Consider the following 19,541-nt stretch of genomic DNA (forward strand, 5'->3'; position numbering starts at 1 on the left):
AGGGTGGAGGATGGTAGTTTCTTCCACTTGATTGCATCAGCTATTGAAGCTTGTGCATGCATCATGAATTTCTCATGCCATGGTTTTTATCTCCATCAGGTCACTTAAGGTCTTCTCTACACTGTTTATTCTAGTTAGCCATTCATCTAATCTTTTTTCAAGATTTTTGGCTTCCTTGCTGAAAGGAGGATGGGTTTGAACATCCTCCTTTAGCTCGGAGAAGTTTGTTATTATTGACATTCTGAAGCCTACTTCTGTCAATTGGTCAAAGTCGTTTTCTGTCCAGCTTTGACCCACTGCTGGTGAGGAGCTGCGATCCTTTGGAGGAGAAGAGGTGCTCTGGTTTTTCAAATTTTCAACTTTTCTGCTCTGGTTTCTCACCACCTCTGTGGTTTTATCTACCTTTGGTCTTTGATGTTGGTAACCTACAGATGGGGTTCTGGTATGGATGTCCTTTTTGTTGATGTTGGTGCTATTTATTTCTGTTTGTTAGTTTTCCTTCTAACAGTCAGGTCCTTCAGCTGCAGGTCTGTTGGAGTTTGCTTGAGGTCCACTCCAGACCCTGTTTGCCTGGGTATCACCAGCAGAGGCTGCAGAACAGCAAATATTGCTGCCTGATCCTTCCTCTGGAAGCTTTGTCCCAGAGGGACACTCGCCTGTATGAGGTGTAAGTCATCCCCTACTGGGAGGGTGTCTCCCAGTTAGGTTACATGGGGGTCAGGAACCCACTTGAGGAGGCAGTCTGTCTGCTCTCAGACCTCAAATGCCATGCTGGGAGAACCACTGCTCTCTTCAGACCTGTCAGACAGGGAGGTTAAAGTCTGCAGAAGTTTCTTCTGCCTTTTGTTCAGCTATGTTCTGCCCCCAGAGATGGATTCTACAGAGGCAGCAGGCCTAGCTGTGCTGCAGTGGGCTCCGCCCACTGTTCAAGTTCTGTCCAAGAGCTGTCCAAAGTTCAAGCTTCCAGGCCACTTTGTTTACCTACTCAAGCCTCAGCAATAGCGGATGCCCCTCCCCCCACCAGGCTGTTGCCTTGCAGGTCAATCTCAGACTGCTGCACTAACAGTGAGCAAGGCTCTGTGGGCGTGGGACCCGCCCAGCCAGGTGCAGGAGAGTATCTCCTGGTCTGCCGTTTGCTAAGACCATTGGAAAAGCACAGTATTTGGGGAGGAGCATCCCGTTTTCCCCAGGTCCAGTCTTCCATGGCTTCCCTTCACTAGGAAAGGGAAGTCCCCTGACCTCTCATGCTTCCGGGGTGAGGCAATGCCCTGCCCTGCTTCGGTTTGCTCTCCGTGTGCTGCAGCCACTGTCCAACCAGTCCCAATGAGATGAACCAGGTACCTACCTTGAAAATGCAGAAATCACCCATCTTCTGCATTGATCACGCTGGGAGCTGCAGACCAGAGCTGTTCTTATTCAGCTATCTTGGAACAGTGACCACATTTGTTTTTCTTGTAGAAACACTCTGCTGCTCCAATTCAGGGATGGTGATGGCAGATAATTTATTTGCAAATGATTGAGGTTTTCTAAGACTTAGATTACTGATAGAAAGAAAGGAATGGGCAGGAGAATGTGTCCGAGGGATTGACTTACATTGATGAACCATTGAATCTAATTTGGGTATGGTGGGAAGAGAGAAAGTGAAGGGTAAAGAATAGTGAAAAAGTGTCAGGGTCATTGAATGGTTGGAACAAATTTAGTACAGTAAGTGAGCTAAAAAGATTGTTGAAATAGTCTAGAGTGTGACATTTAATATTTAGATAATTTAGGTAGTTTAATTGGAAATGACAAAGTTTAGATAGACTAGAATCAATAGTGGAGACTACTAGTAGCTCACAGGGACTTCTCTGGTTTCTTGATTGAACATAGTTATGTGCATTCCCATTGACTTCTGAACCACCATCATTAAGTTTCATCTTAGTGGGAGTCCTTAGGCTGTCCCTTTCTCCAAATTTTGCCATTAAATTTCTGGCTGACTGGCCACTTTGTTGCTTGCTCCAGCTAATATCCTGTACATGTACCAGTCTTCTGTACTTGCTTCCCACTGTAACCTCTTTGTATTCAATAGGATCCTTGGGCAGGGATTTTTCCATGTGTAAAGTAACTCCCCTTCAGTGGGGCAGCAGAGCTTCCAGTCCACATAGACTGCTTGCCTATCCAGGGTTCAACTTCTGAGCCACAGAACTGGACTGCAAGACAAAGGTGGATAAAAGCAGTCACTCTTCTTACTGAGATTTATGTAGACTTTCTAGAATAAATATTTCCCAACAGTATGCTCTTTGGCCAATTTCTAGAGATTATTTTTATACTTTTATCCAGTTTTATCGCTGCCTTTTTGGTGGTGAGTGAATATACCAAGACCCACAAATACCCATTCTCAAAGTACCATCTGAACAAAATGATCTTGAAGTAAAATTTATTTGTTCAAAAATTTCGGGAACCTTTACATACCAAAACTTATTCTTGATTTGACTTTTTATAGTCTACAAAATATGAAAATTATTAAGAAGTTATCTTTTTTTTTTTTTTTTTTTTTTTTGACAGAGTCTCACTGTGTCGCCCAGGCTGGAGGGCAGTGGCGTGATCTCGGTTCACTGCAAACTCCACCTCCCAGGTTCATGCCATTCTCCTGCCTCAGCCTCCCAAGTAGCTGGGACTACAGGCACCCGCTACCATGCCTGGCTCATTTTTTTGTATTTCTAGTAGAGACGGGGTTTTACCATGTTAGCCAGGATAGTCTGAAGTTACCTCATTCTTAATACCAGTTTTAAGTGGAATTTACAACTAGAACAGTGATGCTGGACTGATCACCTGTACTTGCTTGACTATTGATGTAGCTGAACTCTTGGCTAGAAAAAAGAAGGGGCTTCCTCTTTCCTCTTCAATGGCCCATTTCTGAATATTCCAAACTCAGAGACTCAGGGACCACAGCAAGGATATTGAACAGCTTTTATTTTGCTCAAGTAAATATTACACGATAAATTCAGAGTATTATTATGAAAACACTGATTAGACACTGCTTATTTTGCACAACCTTCCATGAACTTTGATGTTTACCACAAAGGATGTTACTAAACTAGCTTCCAGTTAGTACACTGAAATTCAAAGTCATGCTCATAACTGTTAATGAAAGAGGATTCAAAGCAACACCACCACCACTGAAGTATTTTTAGTTATATAAAATTGGAACTACCAAGCATGTGGCTCACGATCAGTGTAATTCTAATCTCACAGATATCCTCTGTTGGGGGAAAAGGTAAGTTGAAAACAGACCTGAATATTTAGTTCCTTTTTCAGATACATTTATCCGTTTTTGTGTGTATGCTTACATATTTTTAAATGAATAAATAGCTGAAAATATTTTAAAAGATTTATAATGTTAATCTATTTTATGGAAATACTTTCTAACATGCAATTAGCAGGAAAATAGAATAAAATTAGTTCTCTCCATCCTCTAAGTTACAAAGGTAAATGGCCGCCAAATAGAGAATGTAAAGAGGAATTAAATGAGGGAAAATCTGCTATAATCACAGTGGCAAGGTGAAGTATTAGTGTAATTCTGCATAAACTCTGCAATGCCACTAACTAGAAAAATCATTCTCAAAAAGATTTGGCCACCTTCAAAATGCTTTTAGGATTTTATTTTCCTAAATTTGATCATTTAAATTTTAAAGGTCTTTAAAGTAGAGGAATTCCCATTCAATCTGATTATCATTCAACAGAGGGAAATATATTTCACTGAAACAATAGAAAATATTACTTATATATAAACCAGTGAACTGTCAAGAAATTGCTCCTTCTGAGCTCTTAAATATCGAGAATGAAGTAATGTATCACCTCTTTAGTAATATTACAAACTGCTTCTTACGATATTTTATAAATAGTCCCATTTTATTTCATGTTGAAATTAAGACCACCATATCACATGAATTGCAAACAAAATCTCTACCAAGGTCTAGGATACTAATTAAACTATGTGTGTACATGGAGTTTCGATCATTATGCTTTACTCTTTGATTTCCAGAAGGTTTTTACTTTACTGTTTTGCTGTTTCCTAATGTTTACAGACCTTTGAAGTTTTATTTGAACTGTTTCTCGTCTGTCCTGACATAAGAGAACAATATGAACCATAAAATTCTTTCCTTGAAATATTTGCCCTTAGAAGTGTTGCAAAGCATTTCTATTGGTTTGAAATTCATTTTATTTTGTTTTCACTTTTAGTGCTGAGTTGTAATCACAGGAGTGCGACTGTATGAGTGTATTTGATTTTTCTTAAGTCTGTGTTTATGGTATTCATTAAGTGGCTTATACACTTATTACAAATGGCATTACAAGGGAATTTCTAAACAGGGGGAAAGCAGAGGAAGATGAGTGAAAAATATGAGAGAAATATACAGAATTTTGACAATTCCTAACCCTGCCCCCACCAAAAAAATGTTCAAGCTTCAATCCAGTCTCTGGGAGAAACTTCAGTGACATTCTATCTAAAGGTTGCCTAGATGTTAAACGATCTGTAAGTGTGTGTTAGTTACACTGTCGTTTAGACGTCTATTGAGAGCCCTGCCAAACAGCAAAAACAACACACTGAAGCAACACATTTGTATACATAGAAAACTGCATGCTTCCAGTAGCAAAATATTTATCAAGCAATATGTTGTGCTTCATGTAGCAAAGAAGCTGGAAGAAAATGACAACCCTAACCACACCTCACTGCAACTTACCATAGCGTCCCAAAGAAAAGCAAAATGTAAACAGGCAAATAAATTGCAAGACTATATATAGGTGACTGTGAGTGTGTGCATGCGTGTGTGTGTGTGTATATATATATAAACAGTCATACATTACTTAATGATAGGGGCACGTTCTGAGAAGTTCATCCTTAGGGGATTTCTTTCTTATTCAAACATTATAGAGTGTACTTACACAAACCTAGGTTGTATAGCTTACTACCTAACTAGGTGATATGGTATAGCCTGTCGCTCCTAGGCTGCAAACCTGTACAGCATGTTGCGGTACTGAATACTGTGGGTAATTGTAGCACCATTGTAAGTATATGTTTATCTAAATATAGAAAAAAGACGATAAAAATACAGTATAAAACATTACAAATGGCACACTTGTATATGGCTCTTACCGTGAATAGGGTGTGCAGGACTGAAAGTTGCTCTCAGTAAGTCATTACATGAGTGGTGAGTGAATATGACAGCTTAGAACATTACCATAGACTACTGGAGGTGGAATAAACACAGTATACTTAGACAAGACTAATTTATTTTATTAATTAATTTATTTATTTAAATAGTTTTGGCGGGAGCAGGTGGTTTTTGGTTACATGGATAAGTTCTTTAGTGCTAATTACTGAGTTTTTGATACACTCAGGATAGACTAAATTTATTTTAAAACTTTTCTTCGATAATAAATTCACCTTAGTTTATATTAACCTTTTTACTTCATCAATTTTAATTTTTTTGTCTTTTGAGATAATATTTAGCATAAAAAACATTGTAGAGATGTACAAAAGATTTTTTATTTCTATTGTTCTATAAGCTTTTATCTTTTAAATATTTTACTTATTTATTTACTTTTAAAACCTTTTGTTAAAAACAGACACAAACACACACATTAACCTTGGCCTACAAAGGATCAAGATCATCAGTATCACCATCTTCTTCCTCCACTCTTGTCCCACTAGAAGGTCTTCAGGGCAGTAACGCACATGGAGCTGTCCTCTCCTGTGATAACAAAGGTTTCTTCTGGAATAGTTCCTGAAGGACCGGAGGAAAAATTTTATATTCATTAACAATGACCTCCTCAAATACTACTGTACTCTTAATTAGTGATGTTTTTTCATTCCTAATTTGTACACTTGAAAGCATTTAAGCCAAAGGCATTTAAGCTAAATGAAAGAAGAAAACTGTAAATGAGATGATTAAAATATAATCTACTGATTTATTTATGTAGCTTATTATGTAATTCTACAGTTTTGTTTTATTTTCCCAGCAACATTTTGTGATTTTCCAAAAATAAAACATGGAATTCTATATGATGAAGAAAAACATACGTCATTCTCCCAAGTTCCTATAGGGGAAGTTTTCTATTACTCCTGTGAATATAATTTTGTGTCTCTGTCTAAATCTTTTTGGACTCGCATAACATGCACGGAAGAAGGATGGTCACCAACACCAAAGTGTCTCAGTGAGTAAATGCCTTGTTCATTAAATGGATGTCATTCAGTGAATAAAGAAGGATGTGCCAGACAAGATCATAAGGTCTTGATAATCACAGGGGCAGTGACCAGAGGAGCTGCAAAGATGGGAGATGTAGTCCTCCTATTTTGAGATGCCTCCTATGAGAATCAATGAAGAATAAATATGTCAACTGTCTTGCATTACCTGGAAATGCTCTACATATTGAAATATATTTATTATTTTAGACTGACGATTAATATATTTGACTGCTAATATTTCTTTACTAATATTCATTTGGCAGCAGCCTAATCACAGTTTTCCTTTGAAATGCCATTTTTATACATATTCTGTTTTGAATTTACCATTCTTCTGCACATTGTAAGGAGGTTTCGCATTTTTCACTTTTATATTTCAATAAATCATTTATTTGGTCCTTCAAAGTGTAGCTATTAATACTCCAATAAATGTAGAGAGCAGACTCCAATGATAACAGGTATAATAAAAGAGAAAACAATTGAGAGACAGATAGATGAGGCAACAAAGGAAATAGCAATGATCTTTCTCCTAAGAAACATTTATGAGCGTTAAGAGAGAAATAGATATATGAACATGTTCTTTGTCCCTAAAATAGTTTATAAACATAAAATATTTTATTATAAAAACCATAGAGCAACAACATGAAATATTTTCTTCTATATATACATATAAAAGAAACAAAAAACATATTTCAGCATATATATATAGTAGCATGACTTAAAGTCTTTTGAAAACATTTATATTTGATTTCAGCTTTGAAAGTTTTCCCTTTTTTTTTTTTTTTTTTTTTCTGAGACAGAGTAAGACTCTGTCACCCAGGCTGGAGTACGGTGGCGCCATCTCGACTCACTGCTACCTCTGCTTTCTGAGTTCAAGTGATTCTCCTGTCTCAGCCTCCAGAGTAGCTGGAATTACAAGTGTGCACCACTATGCCCTCTAATTTTTGTATTTTTAGTAGAAACAGAGTTTCACCATGTTGGCCAGGCTGGTTTCAAACTCCTGGCCTCAAGTGATCCACTCGCCTCAGCCTCCGAAAGTGCAGGGATTACCAGCATGAGCCACTTCACCCGATTTATTACAATATTTTAAAATGCAGTTGTACTTTTTCTTTGCTACTTCCATCTTGTATATTAATCCGTTTTTGGGTCCTTAGGACTGTGTTTCTTTCCTTTTGTGGAAAATGGTCATTCTGAATCTTCGGGACAAACACATCTGGAAGGAGATACTGTACAAATTATTTGCAACACAGGATACAGTCTTCAAAACAAGGAGAACAACATTTCATGTGTGGAACGGGGCTGGTCTGCTCCTCCCAAATGCAGGTCCACTGGTAAGTACAATGCTCTTCTCTCAGATGCTGTTATATATTATAAAGTTTAAAAGAAATAAATCTTTTTTTTAACAAATTAAATATAGGTTAAATATAGGTTTTACCACATACTTCTATCATTATTCATTTGATTTTCAGTTCCAATTGTGTCTAAGGGGATGTGCAATAACATAGTTTGCCCAACTATATAAATCAAATGTATGTGATAAGTAAAAACATTAAACAAGAGTACACCTTGAATATAATCCCTTGAAGTTTAAGTAATGCCCGTGTATGGTTTATACTGTCAGATAGTTGACAAGAAATGGTTACAAAACTGAAGTATTAAGGTGAAAATAAATCAAATTCTAATTAAAATGTCTTATAAGTAAGAACAGCATTTAATATGTATCTTTATTTAAATTCATATGCTTTATTGAATAAATCATCAATTCCTATGTATTAGAAAGTCCATACTTCTGAGAGGTATGTTTATTTGTGAGCGTCTTAGCATTTGGAAAATGATTCTTTTGGAAACCTGTGGCATAAATGATGGCACCTCCCAGTCCTGTGTGAACTCTTGTAATTCTTCATCTTTATAGTGCCTCAGAAATTGTTCTTCCCCCAGCCCAATACGATTCCGTTCTATGCTTGCACAGCTCAGTATTCAACTAAAAGCACAAGGAGCTCCATGGAAACTTCTACAGCTCTTTCTCTTCATACCACTTTCTCTCTGCTACTATGTCTAGTAACTTCTGGCCACCGTAGTCTCCAAGACTGACCTTATTAGTCTCAACTAAAGAAGACCACTGAGTTCTTCCTGGGTTCTCCCTCACAGCACAGAGTCTAAGAAAGGCCTCCCAGCAAACAGATGGGGCTGTGTGCTATGGTAGTTTGGGGTTTTGAGTTTTTTTCATTTTCTCAGTCATCACGGTTGTGTGCTGGGAGATTTCCAGTGTTCTTGATATATATTTTGTACAGTTTTCTAATTTTTTTCCAGTGGGATGCTATGTTGATACCAGCTATTCCATCCTATCAGGAAATAGAATCCATGGTATGCTTTTCAAAAGATGTTATACTATCAAATATTATTCCACATCTTCAATACTTAATTTAAAACCTCTAGAGTAGGGCATAGTGGTGTGTGCCTGTAGTCCCAGCCACTGGGAAGGCTGAAGCAGGAGGATCACTTGAGCCCAGGTGTTCAAGACTGCAGTGAGCTATGACTGCACCAGTGCACGCCAACCTGGGCAACAGAGTGAAACCCTGTCTTCACTAAATTTAAACTTCTAGAAAATTGAGTCTTCTTAAAACAGCTGAAACTGTGATAGTTTTTTGGTGAACAGTTAAATCATAGTATCTTTCTATTACTACAGGATTAAACATGATTAACATTTGCAAAAAAAAAAAAGAAGAACAAATGTTATGAATACCAGAAAATTCCAGTGATTGAATAGGGTTCAGGATTTATAGGCTTCAGTGATGGCATAAATATTTCCATGCTCTCTCTATGTCATGAACAAGCTCTCTTCAATTTGTGGGATGATGGCTATTGTCAGCCCAACAATTATATTTTAGAAGCTTGACAAATTAAGTTTGACCAGCTGTATCCCATACAAGCTGGCTCTCTCTTGTGTACAGTCTGTAAGACTTTGTTAGCCTTTGATTAAGTCTGTTGCTTTGTGACACAAAAAAATGTCCCGGGTTTAATTCATGTTTTCCCCGTCCAAGAACTAGAATAAGCCATACTTCCAGTAAGTTCTGGTTCCAGTCAGTGAGTAATGACATTTTGAAACTAAGTTGCCAAAATAAAGTTGCTTCAAAACTAAGCCCATTTTATTTAGTCTGACAAAGAACACATCTTCTTGTTCAAGTTCTCAGAATATTGCTACCTTTCCCTCTCTGCCTGTTGCTTATTCCAAAAGCATAAGGCAACATATTGAGGTTATAAGAGTAGATGGAGGAAGTCAGAATCTCCAAAGTGGAAGAATTCAGCAGAATAGTCTATGTCCAAGGTTGAATGGTAGCTCAAGAACACCATGGAGAGTTAATAAAGTTTCAGGGCAACTAGACTCATAATGATAGGTGCATAGTCTGTCTTTTCATCTAAGGTAACATTTTGCAAGTTATGGTAATCTATGTTCCAGGGATTAGTACAGAGCCATCTTTGGGAGCCATTATTCCTTCTACAACACGATGCAATAACCACATATGAATGAAGCAGCTGGGAAACCCTACATCAGCCAAGATCAATTATATTTATTTATTTATTTACTTAATTACTTACTTATTTCCTTTTTTTTTTTTTTTTTTTTTTTTTTTTTTTTTTTTTTTTTTTTTTTTGAGACAGAGTCTCACTATGTTGCCAAAGTTGGAGTGCAATGGTGTGATCTTGGCTCCCTGCAAATTCTGCCTCCAAGGTTCAAGCGATTCTTGTGCCTCAGCCTCCTGAGTAGTTGGGATTACAGACATGTGTCACCACACCCAGTTAATTTTTGTATTCTTAGTAGAGAGAGGGTTTCACCAAGTTCGCCAGGCTGGTCTCGAACTCCCAACCTCAGGGGATCTGCCAACCTCGGCCTCCCAAGTGCTGATATTACAGGCATGAGCCACTGCACCCAGCCAGATCAATTATTTTCAATGGCATTTTGTTTTTACAATTAGATTTTTAAAAAGATGACAATCAATAAAGAATTGCCATCCAAAATATTGGAATAAAATACAGAGATTTAGGGATACAAGTTTTATGTAAGTGAAATGAGTCACATTCTAGTGGGATTTGCTCGAGTAAACTGCAATCAAACCATTAAAGTGCCAATAACAGTACATAAAACTAGTCACTTTAAATAATATTTATGAGATTATTAATTAGAAAATATTTCAGTTGTTTTTTTGTGTGTATACTTGATTTATTCAGATTATTTACTCTGTCTTTAATGTCAATTATGTATTTTATGTAAGAATTAATATATACTTTTATAAACTAACCATTAATGAGAGATGATTAAATAAGAAAAATAAACACATATTCATATACATAATTATTTCTAATTGAATCAGAAGATATTCATAATGAGTTTTTATAAACATACTAATGATAGAGCTGAGAATAATGGAAAGGTTCCAAAAACCTAGAAGATGGGTTTTTTAAAGTCTTTGATATTTAGTTACCCATTTGTAAAATTGGGATTAATTTGCTTTATCATTTCCCTCCAACTTTCTCCCCATACGGGTGAAATTGGCCAAAAGAAAGGGGCTACAGTCCCCATGCAAGTTCAAAACCCAGCAGGGCACTCATTAAATCTTAAATCTCCAAAAATGGTCTCCTTTGACTCCTTGTCTCACATCCAGGACACACTGATGCAAGGGGTAGACTTCCAAGGCCTTGGGTAGCTCCACTTCTGTGGCTTTGCAGGGTTCAGCCCCCAGGGCTGCTCTCATGGGCTGGCATTGAGTGCCTGTGGCCTTTCCAGGTGCATAGTACAAGCTGTTGGCTTATCTACCATTCTGTGGTCTGGAGGAGAGTAGCCCCCTATGCAAAGCTCCACTCAGCAGTGCCGCAGTGGTGACTTTGTATGGGGGTTCCAACCCTACATTTCCCTTCCACACTGCCCTAGCAGAGGTTCTCCATGAGGACTCTGCCCCTGCAGACTTTTGCCTCGACATGCAGGAATTTCCATACAACCTCAGAAATCCAGGCAGAGGTTCCCACTTGGAACCAAAAAAAAGCTCAAAATCTTATCTTCTGTGCACCCACAGGCACAACACCATGTGGAAGCTGCCGAGGTTCGAGGTTTGCACCTTCTGAAAAAAATGACATGAGCTGTATCTTGGCCCCATTTAGCCATGGCTGGAGCTGGAGCAGCTAGGACTCAGCAGGGCACCAGGTCCTGAGGCTGCACACAGCCGCAGGGCTTAGGCCCATGAAACTGTTTTTCCTCCTAGGCCTGTGATGGGAAAGCCTCAAAGATCTCTGACATGCCCTAGAGTCATTTTCGCCATTGTCTTAGGCTATTAACATTTGGCTCCTTGTTACTTATGCAAATTTCTGCAGCAGGCTTGAATTACTCCCCAGAATATTAGTTTTTCTCTTCTACTACATGGTCAGGCTGCAAATTTTGCAAACGTTTTTACTCTGTCACTCTTGAATATTTTGCTGCTTAGAAATTTCCTACTCTAGTTACCCTAAATCATCTCTCTCAACTTCAAAGTTCCACAGATCTCTAAGGCAGGGGCAAATTGCCACTAATCTCTTTGCTACAGCATAGCAAGAGTGACCTTTGCTCCAGTTCCCAATGAGTTTCTCATCTCCATCTAAGACCACTTCGGCCTGGACTTCATTGTCCATATCACTATAAGCATTTTGGTCAAAACCGCTGAACAAGTCTCAAGGGGGTTCCAAACTTTCCCTCATCTTCCTGTCTTCTTCTGAGCCCCCTAAGCTGTTCCAACCTCTGCCTATTACCCAGTTCCAAAGTCACTTACACATTTTCAGGTGTCTTTATAGCAGCGCCCACTGTACCAATTGACTGTATTAGTCCATTCTCACACTGCTATAAAGAACTTCTCCAACCTGGGTAATGTATCAATAAAGTAGGTTTGGCCAGACATGGTGGCTCACACCTGTAATCCTAGCACTTTGGGAGACTAGGGCAGACGAATCACTTTAGGTCAGGAGTTTGAGACTAGCCTGGCCCACATGGTGAAACTCTGTCTTTACTAAAATATAAAAATTAGCTGGGCATGGTGGTGCACACCTGTAATCCCAGCTACTCAGGAGGATGAGGGAGGAGAATCGCTTGAGCTGGAGAGGCAGAGGCTGCAGTGAGCCAAGATAGTGCCACTGCACTGCAGTCTGGGCAACAAAGTGAGACTCCGTCTCAAAATAATAATAATAATAAATAAATAAAATAGGTTTAATTGACTCACAGTTCCACATGGCTGTGGCTTCAGAAAACTTACAATCATGGCAGAAGGGGAGGCAGGCACTTCTTCACAAGGCAGCAGGAGAGAGACAAGTGAGCGAAGGAGGAACTTCCAAACACTTATAAAACCATAAGATCTTTTGAGAACTCACTCACTATCATAAGAACAGTATGGGGGAAGCCATCCCCATGATCCAACCACCCCCCCGCCATGTCTCTGCCTCAATACCTGGGGATCACAATTCAAGATAAGATGTGAGTGGGGACACAAAGCCTAACTATATCAGGTGGCAAGTATGTGTGATAAATGATGTGAATGCAAAAAAGAGTAATTTCAAGCGCTCCAGCTACCAGTATCTCCTCAGGCTTCTAATATCATTCCCTTCTTATATTTTTAATAGATTTGGAACAATTTAATGTAATTAAGTCAAAATAGCTGATATATTTTTTCAAGTTATGAGAAAAATATTGTACAGTATTAGTTGGTTCTACATGTCACTATTAGTTTATGTCTTATGGTCAATCTTGGAAGTGTTCAGTCATTTTTTTTTTTTATTGTTTTCAGTCCGGTACTTTTTCTCTTCTCTTTCTGGATCGCCTCTCCTTATTTGTTGTTGTTTCTTGTATTCTAAACGTCTCTGAAGCTCAGTTCAGCTTTCTGTTTTTAGTCTATTTTCAGACTGGGTAATTAATATTGCTCTGTATTGAAGTTCATGAATTTATTCATCTGTCAACTCCCAATGTATTATTAAGCCTATCAAGTGGTTGTTTTTTAATTCTTGTTTTACTATTTGGGTTTATAATTCCTACTGGACTTTTCAAAACATCATCACTTTTAACATCTATGTCTTCTTAGTGTTGTCTTCTGTTATTAATAATTGTCTTTTCTATATTGAGGGTTTCCTGGTCCTTAATATGATGAGTAATTTTTAAATTTATTCTAGATATTTTAGGTGTTATATTTTGAGTACTGGATTGCAAAAAGTCTTATTTGGCAGCTTCCATTGCTGCCATGCTGGGTATAAGCCCAGGTTTCCCACTTGGCTTCTGCTGACATCATGGGAAAAGGGAGAGGTGTCTTGTTACTTGACCATGTAGATGAAAGTTTAGGTTCCACAGTTGACCTCTGTTTATCTGGGAGTGTGGAGGGTGGTCATTGGCTTCTTAGGATCTTTCCTACAGTATGTAAGTTATTGGTAAAAATTCTTTTCCTGGGCTTTTGGGTATAGAAAGTAGGCTCTTCTGGGGATTTTCTTTTTTTATCTGAACCTCATTTTAATATGGGTTGCAGTCTTCTCCAGTGTCCTAACCAGGATACACAGGAGTCCAAAAGAAAACCCACATGACCCTGCTGTGTCATTCCTTGAGTCCTGAAGTCTCTAGCTAGATCAAAGTCTCTATATCTTTCAGAGTCTTCTTATGTTCTTTTCTGTTTTTTTTTTTTACATTGTGTCCAAAATTCGAGTTGTACTTAGCATAAGGAAAAGGTAGAAAAGTTCGTTCCTCATTTTGCCGATACCAAGAATCCAGCAATTTCCTTTTACCTTCTATTAATTTGTATTGTTTAAATTTTTCAAGGAATTAATGTTTCTTTTGTAAGGCAAATGAAAATAAAGAATGAAATGACTATGGACCCAATAAACTCCAAAGAATGTTGAATTTAAAATAAGAAACTTTGTGTTTGTCGTAGCTTTCTATCTGTTTAGCATGTACTCATTTAGAAAAACATTTCTTAATCCTGGAATACTACGAGGTGTCATCTTTGTTAATGCTGTATGTGTTCATTCAGTGAGGAGAAAAGAACTTAAAATATAACTTTCAGCTTGTAGGATAAATTTTACTCCAGGAATCATTTCATTCAGCACAAATCACAAAAGCCCTGATAGACTATGAAGTGCCTAGTTTGTATTTGCCTTATTTGAACTTGCATTTTTATTTGCTCTCCCAGTAAATCAAATGATGTTTTTTTAGTTTCTGCAGAAAAATGTGGGCCCCCTCCACCTATTGACAATGGAGACATTACTTCATTCCCGTTGTCAGTATATGCTCCAGGTTCATCAGTTGAGTATCAATGCCAGAACTTGTATAAACTTGAAGGTAATAATCATATAACATGTAGAAATGGACAATGGTCAGAACCACCAAAATGCTTAGGTAAGTACTTTAGTATTCTCATGGGTTCTGGAAAAATCAATGTGATGAGTCTGATATTTCACTGTTTGTAATAGAATTTTCACAGATTAACAAACAAGCATTCTGCTGAATGCTTGCCTACCAAACGTTTATATAATGGAATGTAAAGTTTAGAAATTTTTCTCTTTATATTTATGTTTTATTTTAAAACATTTAGTTGATAAATAAAAAGAATATATATTCATGTTCTACAACATGTTGTTTGATAAATTTATGAAGCAATGATTACTACAAATTAATTAACACATTCATCACCACCTATGGTTACCACTGTGTGTAAATGTGTGTGTGTGTGTGTGATAAGGACTCTTAAAACCTGCTTTCTCTTCAAATTTCAAGTGAATAATACCATATTATTAGCTATTAATGTCATTACATTTCTTTATTTGATTCCCAGTTCTTGTTCATCTTATTACTGAAAGTTTGGATTGTTTCACCAAAATCATAATCAAACAGAAACAGCAATGATAGGTTCTAAAATACAACTATCTTAATATAACAATTGATGTTATGAATCTGGTAATAACATTAAATTATCATCCATTAAACACAGTACCTCATTTTCTACATTGTTTACCATTTTAACTTTACTTAAATCTATATTATATTTTTACAGCAATGGTTTGGAAAGGATTTAGAGAAATAATTCCTCAACCATCATATAACATTCTACTTGAAAACCTGTCTATGAGTTTATGAAGATTTGCATACTACTTAATGTTTTATGTTCATTTTTTTCTACTTTCAGATCCATGTGTAATATCACAAGAAATTATGGAAAAATATAATATAACATTAAAGTGGACAAACCAACGAAAGCTTTATTCAAAAACAGGTGACATAGTTGAATTTGTTTGTAAATATGGATATCATCCAACAAAATCTCATTCATTTCGAGCAGTGTGTCAGGATGGAAAACTGATATATCCCAGTTGTGAAAAAAAATAGAATAAATGGCATTACTATTAGTAAAATGCACATATTTTTCTGAATTTGTTATTAAATCTGTTTTCAATTTCATTTTTCAAGTACTGTTTTAGTCATTTTTATTCGTAATTAAAATTTTGTGTTGATGTGTGAAAATGCAATTATAATCTGAGACGTGTCACAATGGTGAGTACTATCTTCACCAAATCTAAGTAACAACCTAGGAATTGTCTTTTTTTTTTTTCCTTTTTAAAAAAATTGACAATAACTGTATCTATTCATGGGGTACATAGTAATGTTTCCATATATATAATGTATAATGGTCAGTTAGGGTAATTAGTATATCCATTATCTCAAACACTTATCATTTCTTTGGGTTGGGAACATTAAATATTCTACTTCCAGCTATTTGGTACTCCACAGTATATTATTGGTAACTGAAGGAATTATATCTAAATGTTACCCCCACATATCTTGAAATGTCAGTTCCTAACAGTCACAGCCTGGGAGTTCATGTTAGCCTTCTTTCAGAGCTTGCAACTATGTATATCCACAGAACTAATCAAAATAATACATGTTTTGGTGAGAATTAGCATCTGCAATGGTTAGTTTTATGTGTCAACTTGGCTAGGCTATCGAGCCCAATTATGTAATCAAATGTTAATCTAAGTGTTTCTGTGAAGAAAGTATTTTATAGATGGAGTTAATAACATCTACAGTAAGTTGCCTTTAAGTAAAGATTACCCTTGATAATGTGGGTGGGTCACATTCAATCAATCGAAGCAGTAAGAGTCAAAACTTAGGCTTCCAAAGAAGAAGAAATTCTACCTCAAGACTGTAACATTGACCCTTGTCTGAGTTTCTACTCTATTCGCCTATGAATTTTGGACTTGCTTATGCCCACAAGTCAAGTAAACCAATTGCATAAAAAAACCTCTCTCTATCTCATCTATCTACATACATCTCACACTATACATTCTGTTTCTCTGGGAAACACTAATACATCATCTTACCACTTAATATTTTTTAACCAATTAAAATCTCTCACTATCTTCCTAGGATTTGTATCACTTAATATTCACTAGAGAGGCTAGTTTGACCAATTATAAAATTCTCATTTAACAAGAACAACTAAGACCAAGTGAACAAAGAACTTTTCCAAAGTCTGACTATAAGCTGGTAATTGAATTTACTACCAAATTACAAACCATTTATTTTAAAGAATCTGTGGTTAAAATTAACCTAGCAGGCACCAATATTTTTCTGTTTTGCAAAATGGACCACATATTTAATGTTATTTCTCTAGTATTCATGGTCATCTGATCTCTCAAACCTGGTGCTTGGAAGGTAGGATCTGTTAATGAAGGGTCAGAGCGAAGGAGCACCATAACTTAACCTGTATCTTCCCAAGTCTCCATCAGAATCTTTGTCACACATGAAGCCAAATATTTTGGTTCAAATATTTCTCTCAGTATTGCTGGGTTAAATTGTTCATTTTTTTTACTTTCCACCATGAGATGTTTTAATTTCACCAAACTTGTTAGCAGCAACCAAGAAATTGTATTTCTACTAACTTCTCCATCATATTGTATCTTATTCTAAATATATTTTTTTCACAAATTCTGGAGTCAAAGTCATATAATCCAAACTCCACTCTTACGATTCATCCCAGATAATCTTCCTCAGAGGATTTTCCCTTCAAAGAAAAAGTGGATTGGTAACACCCTGGCAATAGAAGTTTGTCAGACCCTCCATCCTACCCTTTTTTTAATTTCATGGTGCCTTTACCATATCATGAAGAGGATGAGAAGCGGAGTGTCCATTTCTGATACCACTCTGCAACTCCTACACTGCTCAACTAACAGCAGTGATCTTGCTTTCAGAATTAACAATTCACACTTTTATCTATCATTACGTTAACTTTTAAAAATTATTTTAGGCCGGGCATGGTGGCTCACGCCTGTAGTCCCAGTACTTTGGGAGGCCAAGGTGGGCGGATTACAAGGTCAGGAGATCAAGACCATCCTGGCGAACATGGTGAGACCCCGACTCTACTAAAAATACAAAAAATTAACCGGGCCTGTTGGCGGGCGCCTGTAGTCCCAGCTACTGGGGAGGCTGAGGCAGGAGAACAGTGTGAACCCGAGAGGCGGAGCTTGCAGTGAGCCGAGATCGCGTCACTGCACTCCAGCCTGGGCGACAGAGCGAGACTCCGTCTCAAAATAAATAAATAAATAAATAAATAAATAAATAATAAAAATAAAAATGAAAAATTATTTTAAACAGCAAAAATGTCAAGACCATAGTGAGAATTGTAACTCCCACATGTGGCTTCTGACTGTCCAAATCTGTCTTCAGAATGCATGTGGCTAAGAGAGACAGTCTTGATGAGTGTCTGTCATCTCTTAAGTTCCTCCATCTCTTGTACTTTATGAGTTGATGAACTCCCTCAGCTGCAACTTATGAAATCCAGTTATTTGTTATACTTATTTTAGATGAACAACCTAAAAAGCGTGATTTGGGCACCTTAACCCAGATTCTTATTTCTCTTGGATCTGATGTACAAGTTTCTCTTGCAAGAATTTTAATGAGGGTCACATTATCAGTCTTCTATGAAATTAGAGAAAACATCACAGACTTGTTTTTAAACGTTTTCTTAAAAAGAAACATGCAGAAAATTGCCAATAACATGGGTGAGCACTACCTAGGTAAAGAAATAAAACATTACTATTTCATCAGAAATACAATCTAACTTTGAAAACTTAAATATGATTTCTAAAATAGTTAAGACTTGGTTATATTTAATGTCATCAACAAAGATGAACTAGGTAAGTAATCGTAATGGAGTACATTCTTAATTACAATAATTTTTATGACACATATATACCTCAGAGTGGAGATAATTAAAATATTAGTATGTAATGCAGCAAAGTTAATTAACGATGTCCACAAATAATTTGAAAATCCTCCGATTAAGTGACCTGTTTCCCCTCACCTTGAACTTGTGCTAACCCATGACTGCTTTGACCAATAGGATATAGTGTAAGTATCTCTATGCCAATTAAGGATAAAAGCTTAAAAAAAATAGCAGCTTGGTCTCCAGTAGCTTCTAACCAGCATGAGAGAATTCTGACTACCCTGTAAAGGGGCCCTGAGAATAACAGGAGTCACCTTGACCCCAAATTTCACCCATCGCTGGCAAAGTGATGTGACTGAAGACATATTAAACCCTCAACACCAGAATATGTACCAGATAAATAACATTGAATATCTTTGTTAATGCCTCCAAAAAACAAAAGAATTATCCATCTGAATCTCATCAAAATTACTGTTCCATAGAACTGTAAGATGTAATTAAATAGTGTATTAGAAAAAAGAACCATCTCAAAATACTAAACTAAGCTTAAAATATAAGAAAGTAAGAAATAATGATTAGTGCAGAAATCAATGAAGCAAATTCAACTTAGAAAAAATATATTTTATTAATCTTCTCAAAGAACAAATGAAATGAACCAATGCTAGTTCTTTGAGAAGAATAATAAATTTATTTCTAGCAAGAAAAATGAAGGAAAAAAAAAACCCCACAAATTACCTGCCGTTTGAGATGGTATAGAGCATTAATTAAAATTCCTGTAACAACTGAAGGGTATAAAAGTATTTTAATTTTTAAAATGTCCTAATGGTTTTATCTGAAAAACATACCAAAAGAGAAGAGAATACACAAAGTAGTTCCATCATTACATGGGCATTGTATACGAAAGAAAATTCTACAAGAGGATACAACAGTAACCCTGGTCACATTTGTAAGTAAATAGCTTGTCTTCTTCTGGGACTCACTGCAGAGACTGTTGAGGCTCTGTCTTAGGCTATAGAAGGAAGAATTTAAACAAGGGATCTTTCACTAGACCATCTGCTACAGAAGCCTGGATGATCAGCCTATCTCTCTGATGGCCATTCATAAAA

At 36.7% G+C, this 19,541-nt stretch overlaps 1 protein-coding gene across 2 annotated transcripts; it reads left to right on the forward strand.

The window, feature by feature from the left end:
• The first annotated feature begins 3,055 nt into the window (after nucleotides 1-3,055).
• CFHR2 (complement factor H related 2) lies at nucleotides 3,056-15,742 on the forward strand. 2 transcript variants are annotated; one of them, XM_023203402.2, is made up of 5 exons: nucleotides 3,056-3,256; nucleotides 6,001-6,195; nucleotides 7,378-7,554; nucleotides 14,430-14,612; nucleotides 15,400-15,729. In XM_023203402.2, the coding sequence occupies exons 1-5, from the start codon at nucleotides 3,199-3,201 to the stop codon at nucleotides 15,597-15,599; spliced, it is 813 nt and encodes a 270-aa protein (XP_023059170.1). In that variant the 5' UTR covers nucleotides 3,056-3,198; the 3' UTR covers nucleotides 15,600-15,729. The 2 variants fall into 2 exon arrangements, with proteins under 2 accessions (XP_023059170.1, XP_023059171.1); XM_023203403.1 differs by lacking the exons at nucleotides 6,001-6,195; nucleotides 7,378-7,554 and having other exon boundaries at nucleotides 3,086-3,256; nucleotides 15,400-15,742.
• The last annotated feature ends 3,799 nt before the right edge of the window (nucleotides 15,743-19,541 follow it).

The sequence above is a fragment of the Piliocolobus tephrosceles genome, chromosome 1 (assembly GCF_002776525.5).
Source record: "Piliocolobus tephrosceles isolate RC106 chromosome 1, ASM277652v3, whole genome shotgun sequence".
Taxonomy (NCBI): Eukaryota; Metazoa; Chordata; class Mammalia; order Primates; family Cercopithecidae; genus Piliocolobus; species Piliocolobus tephrosceles.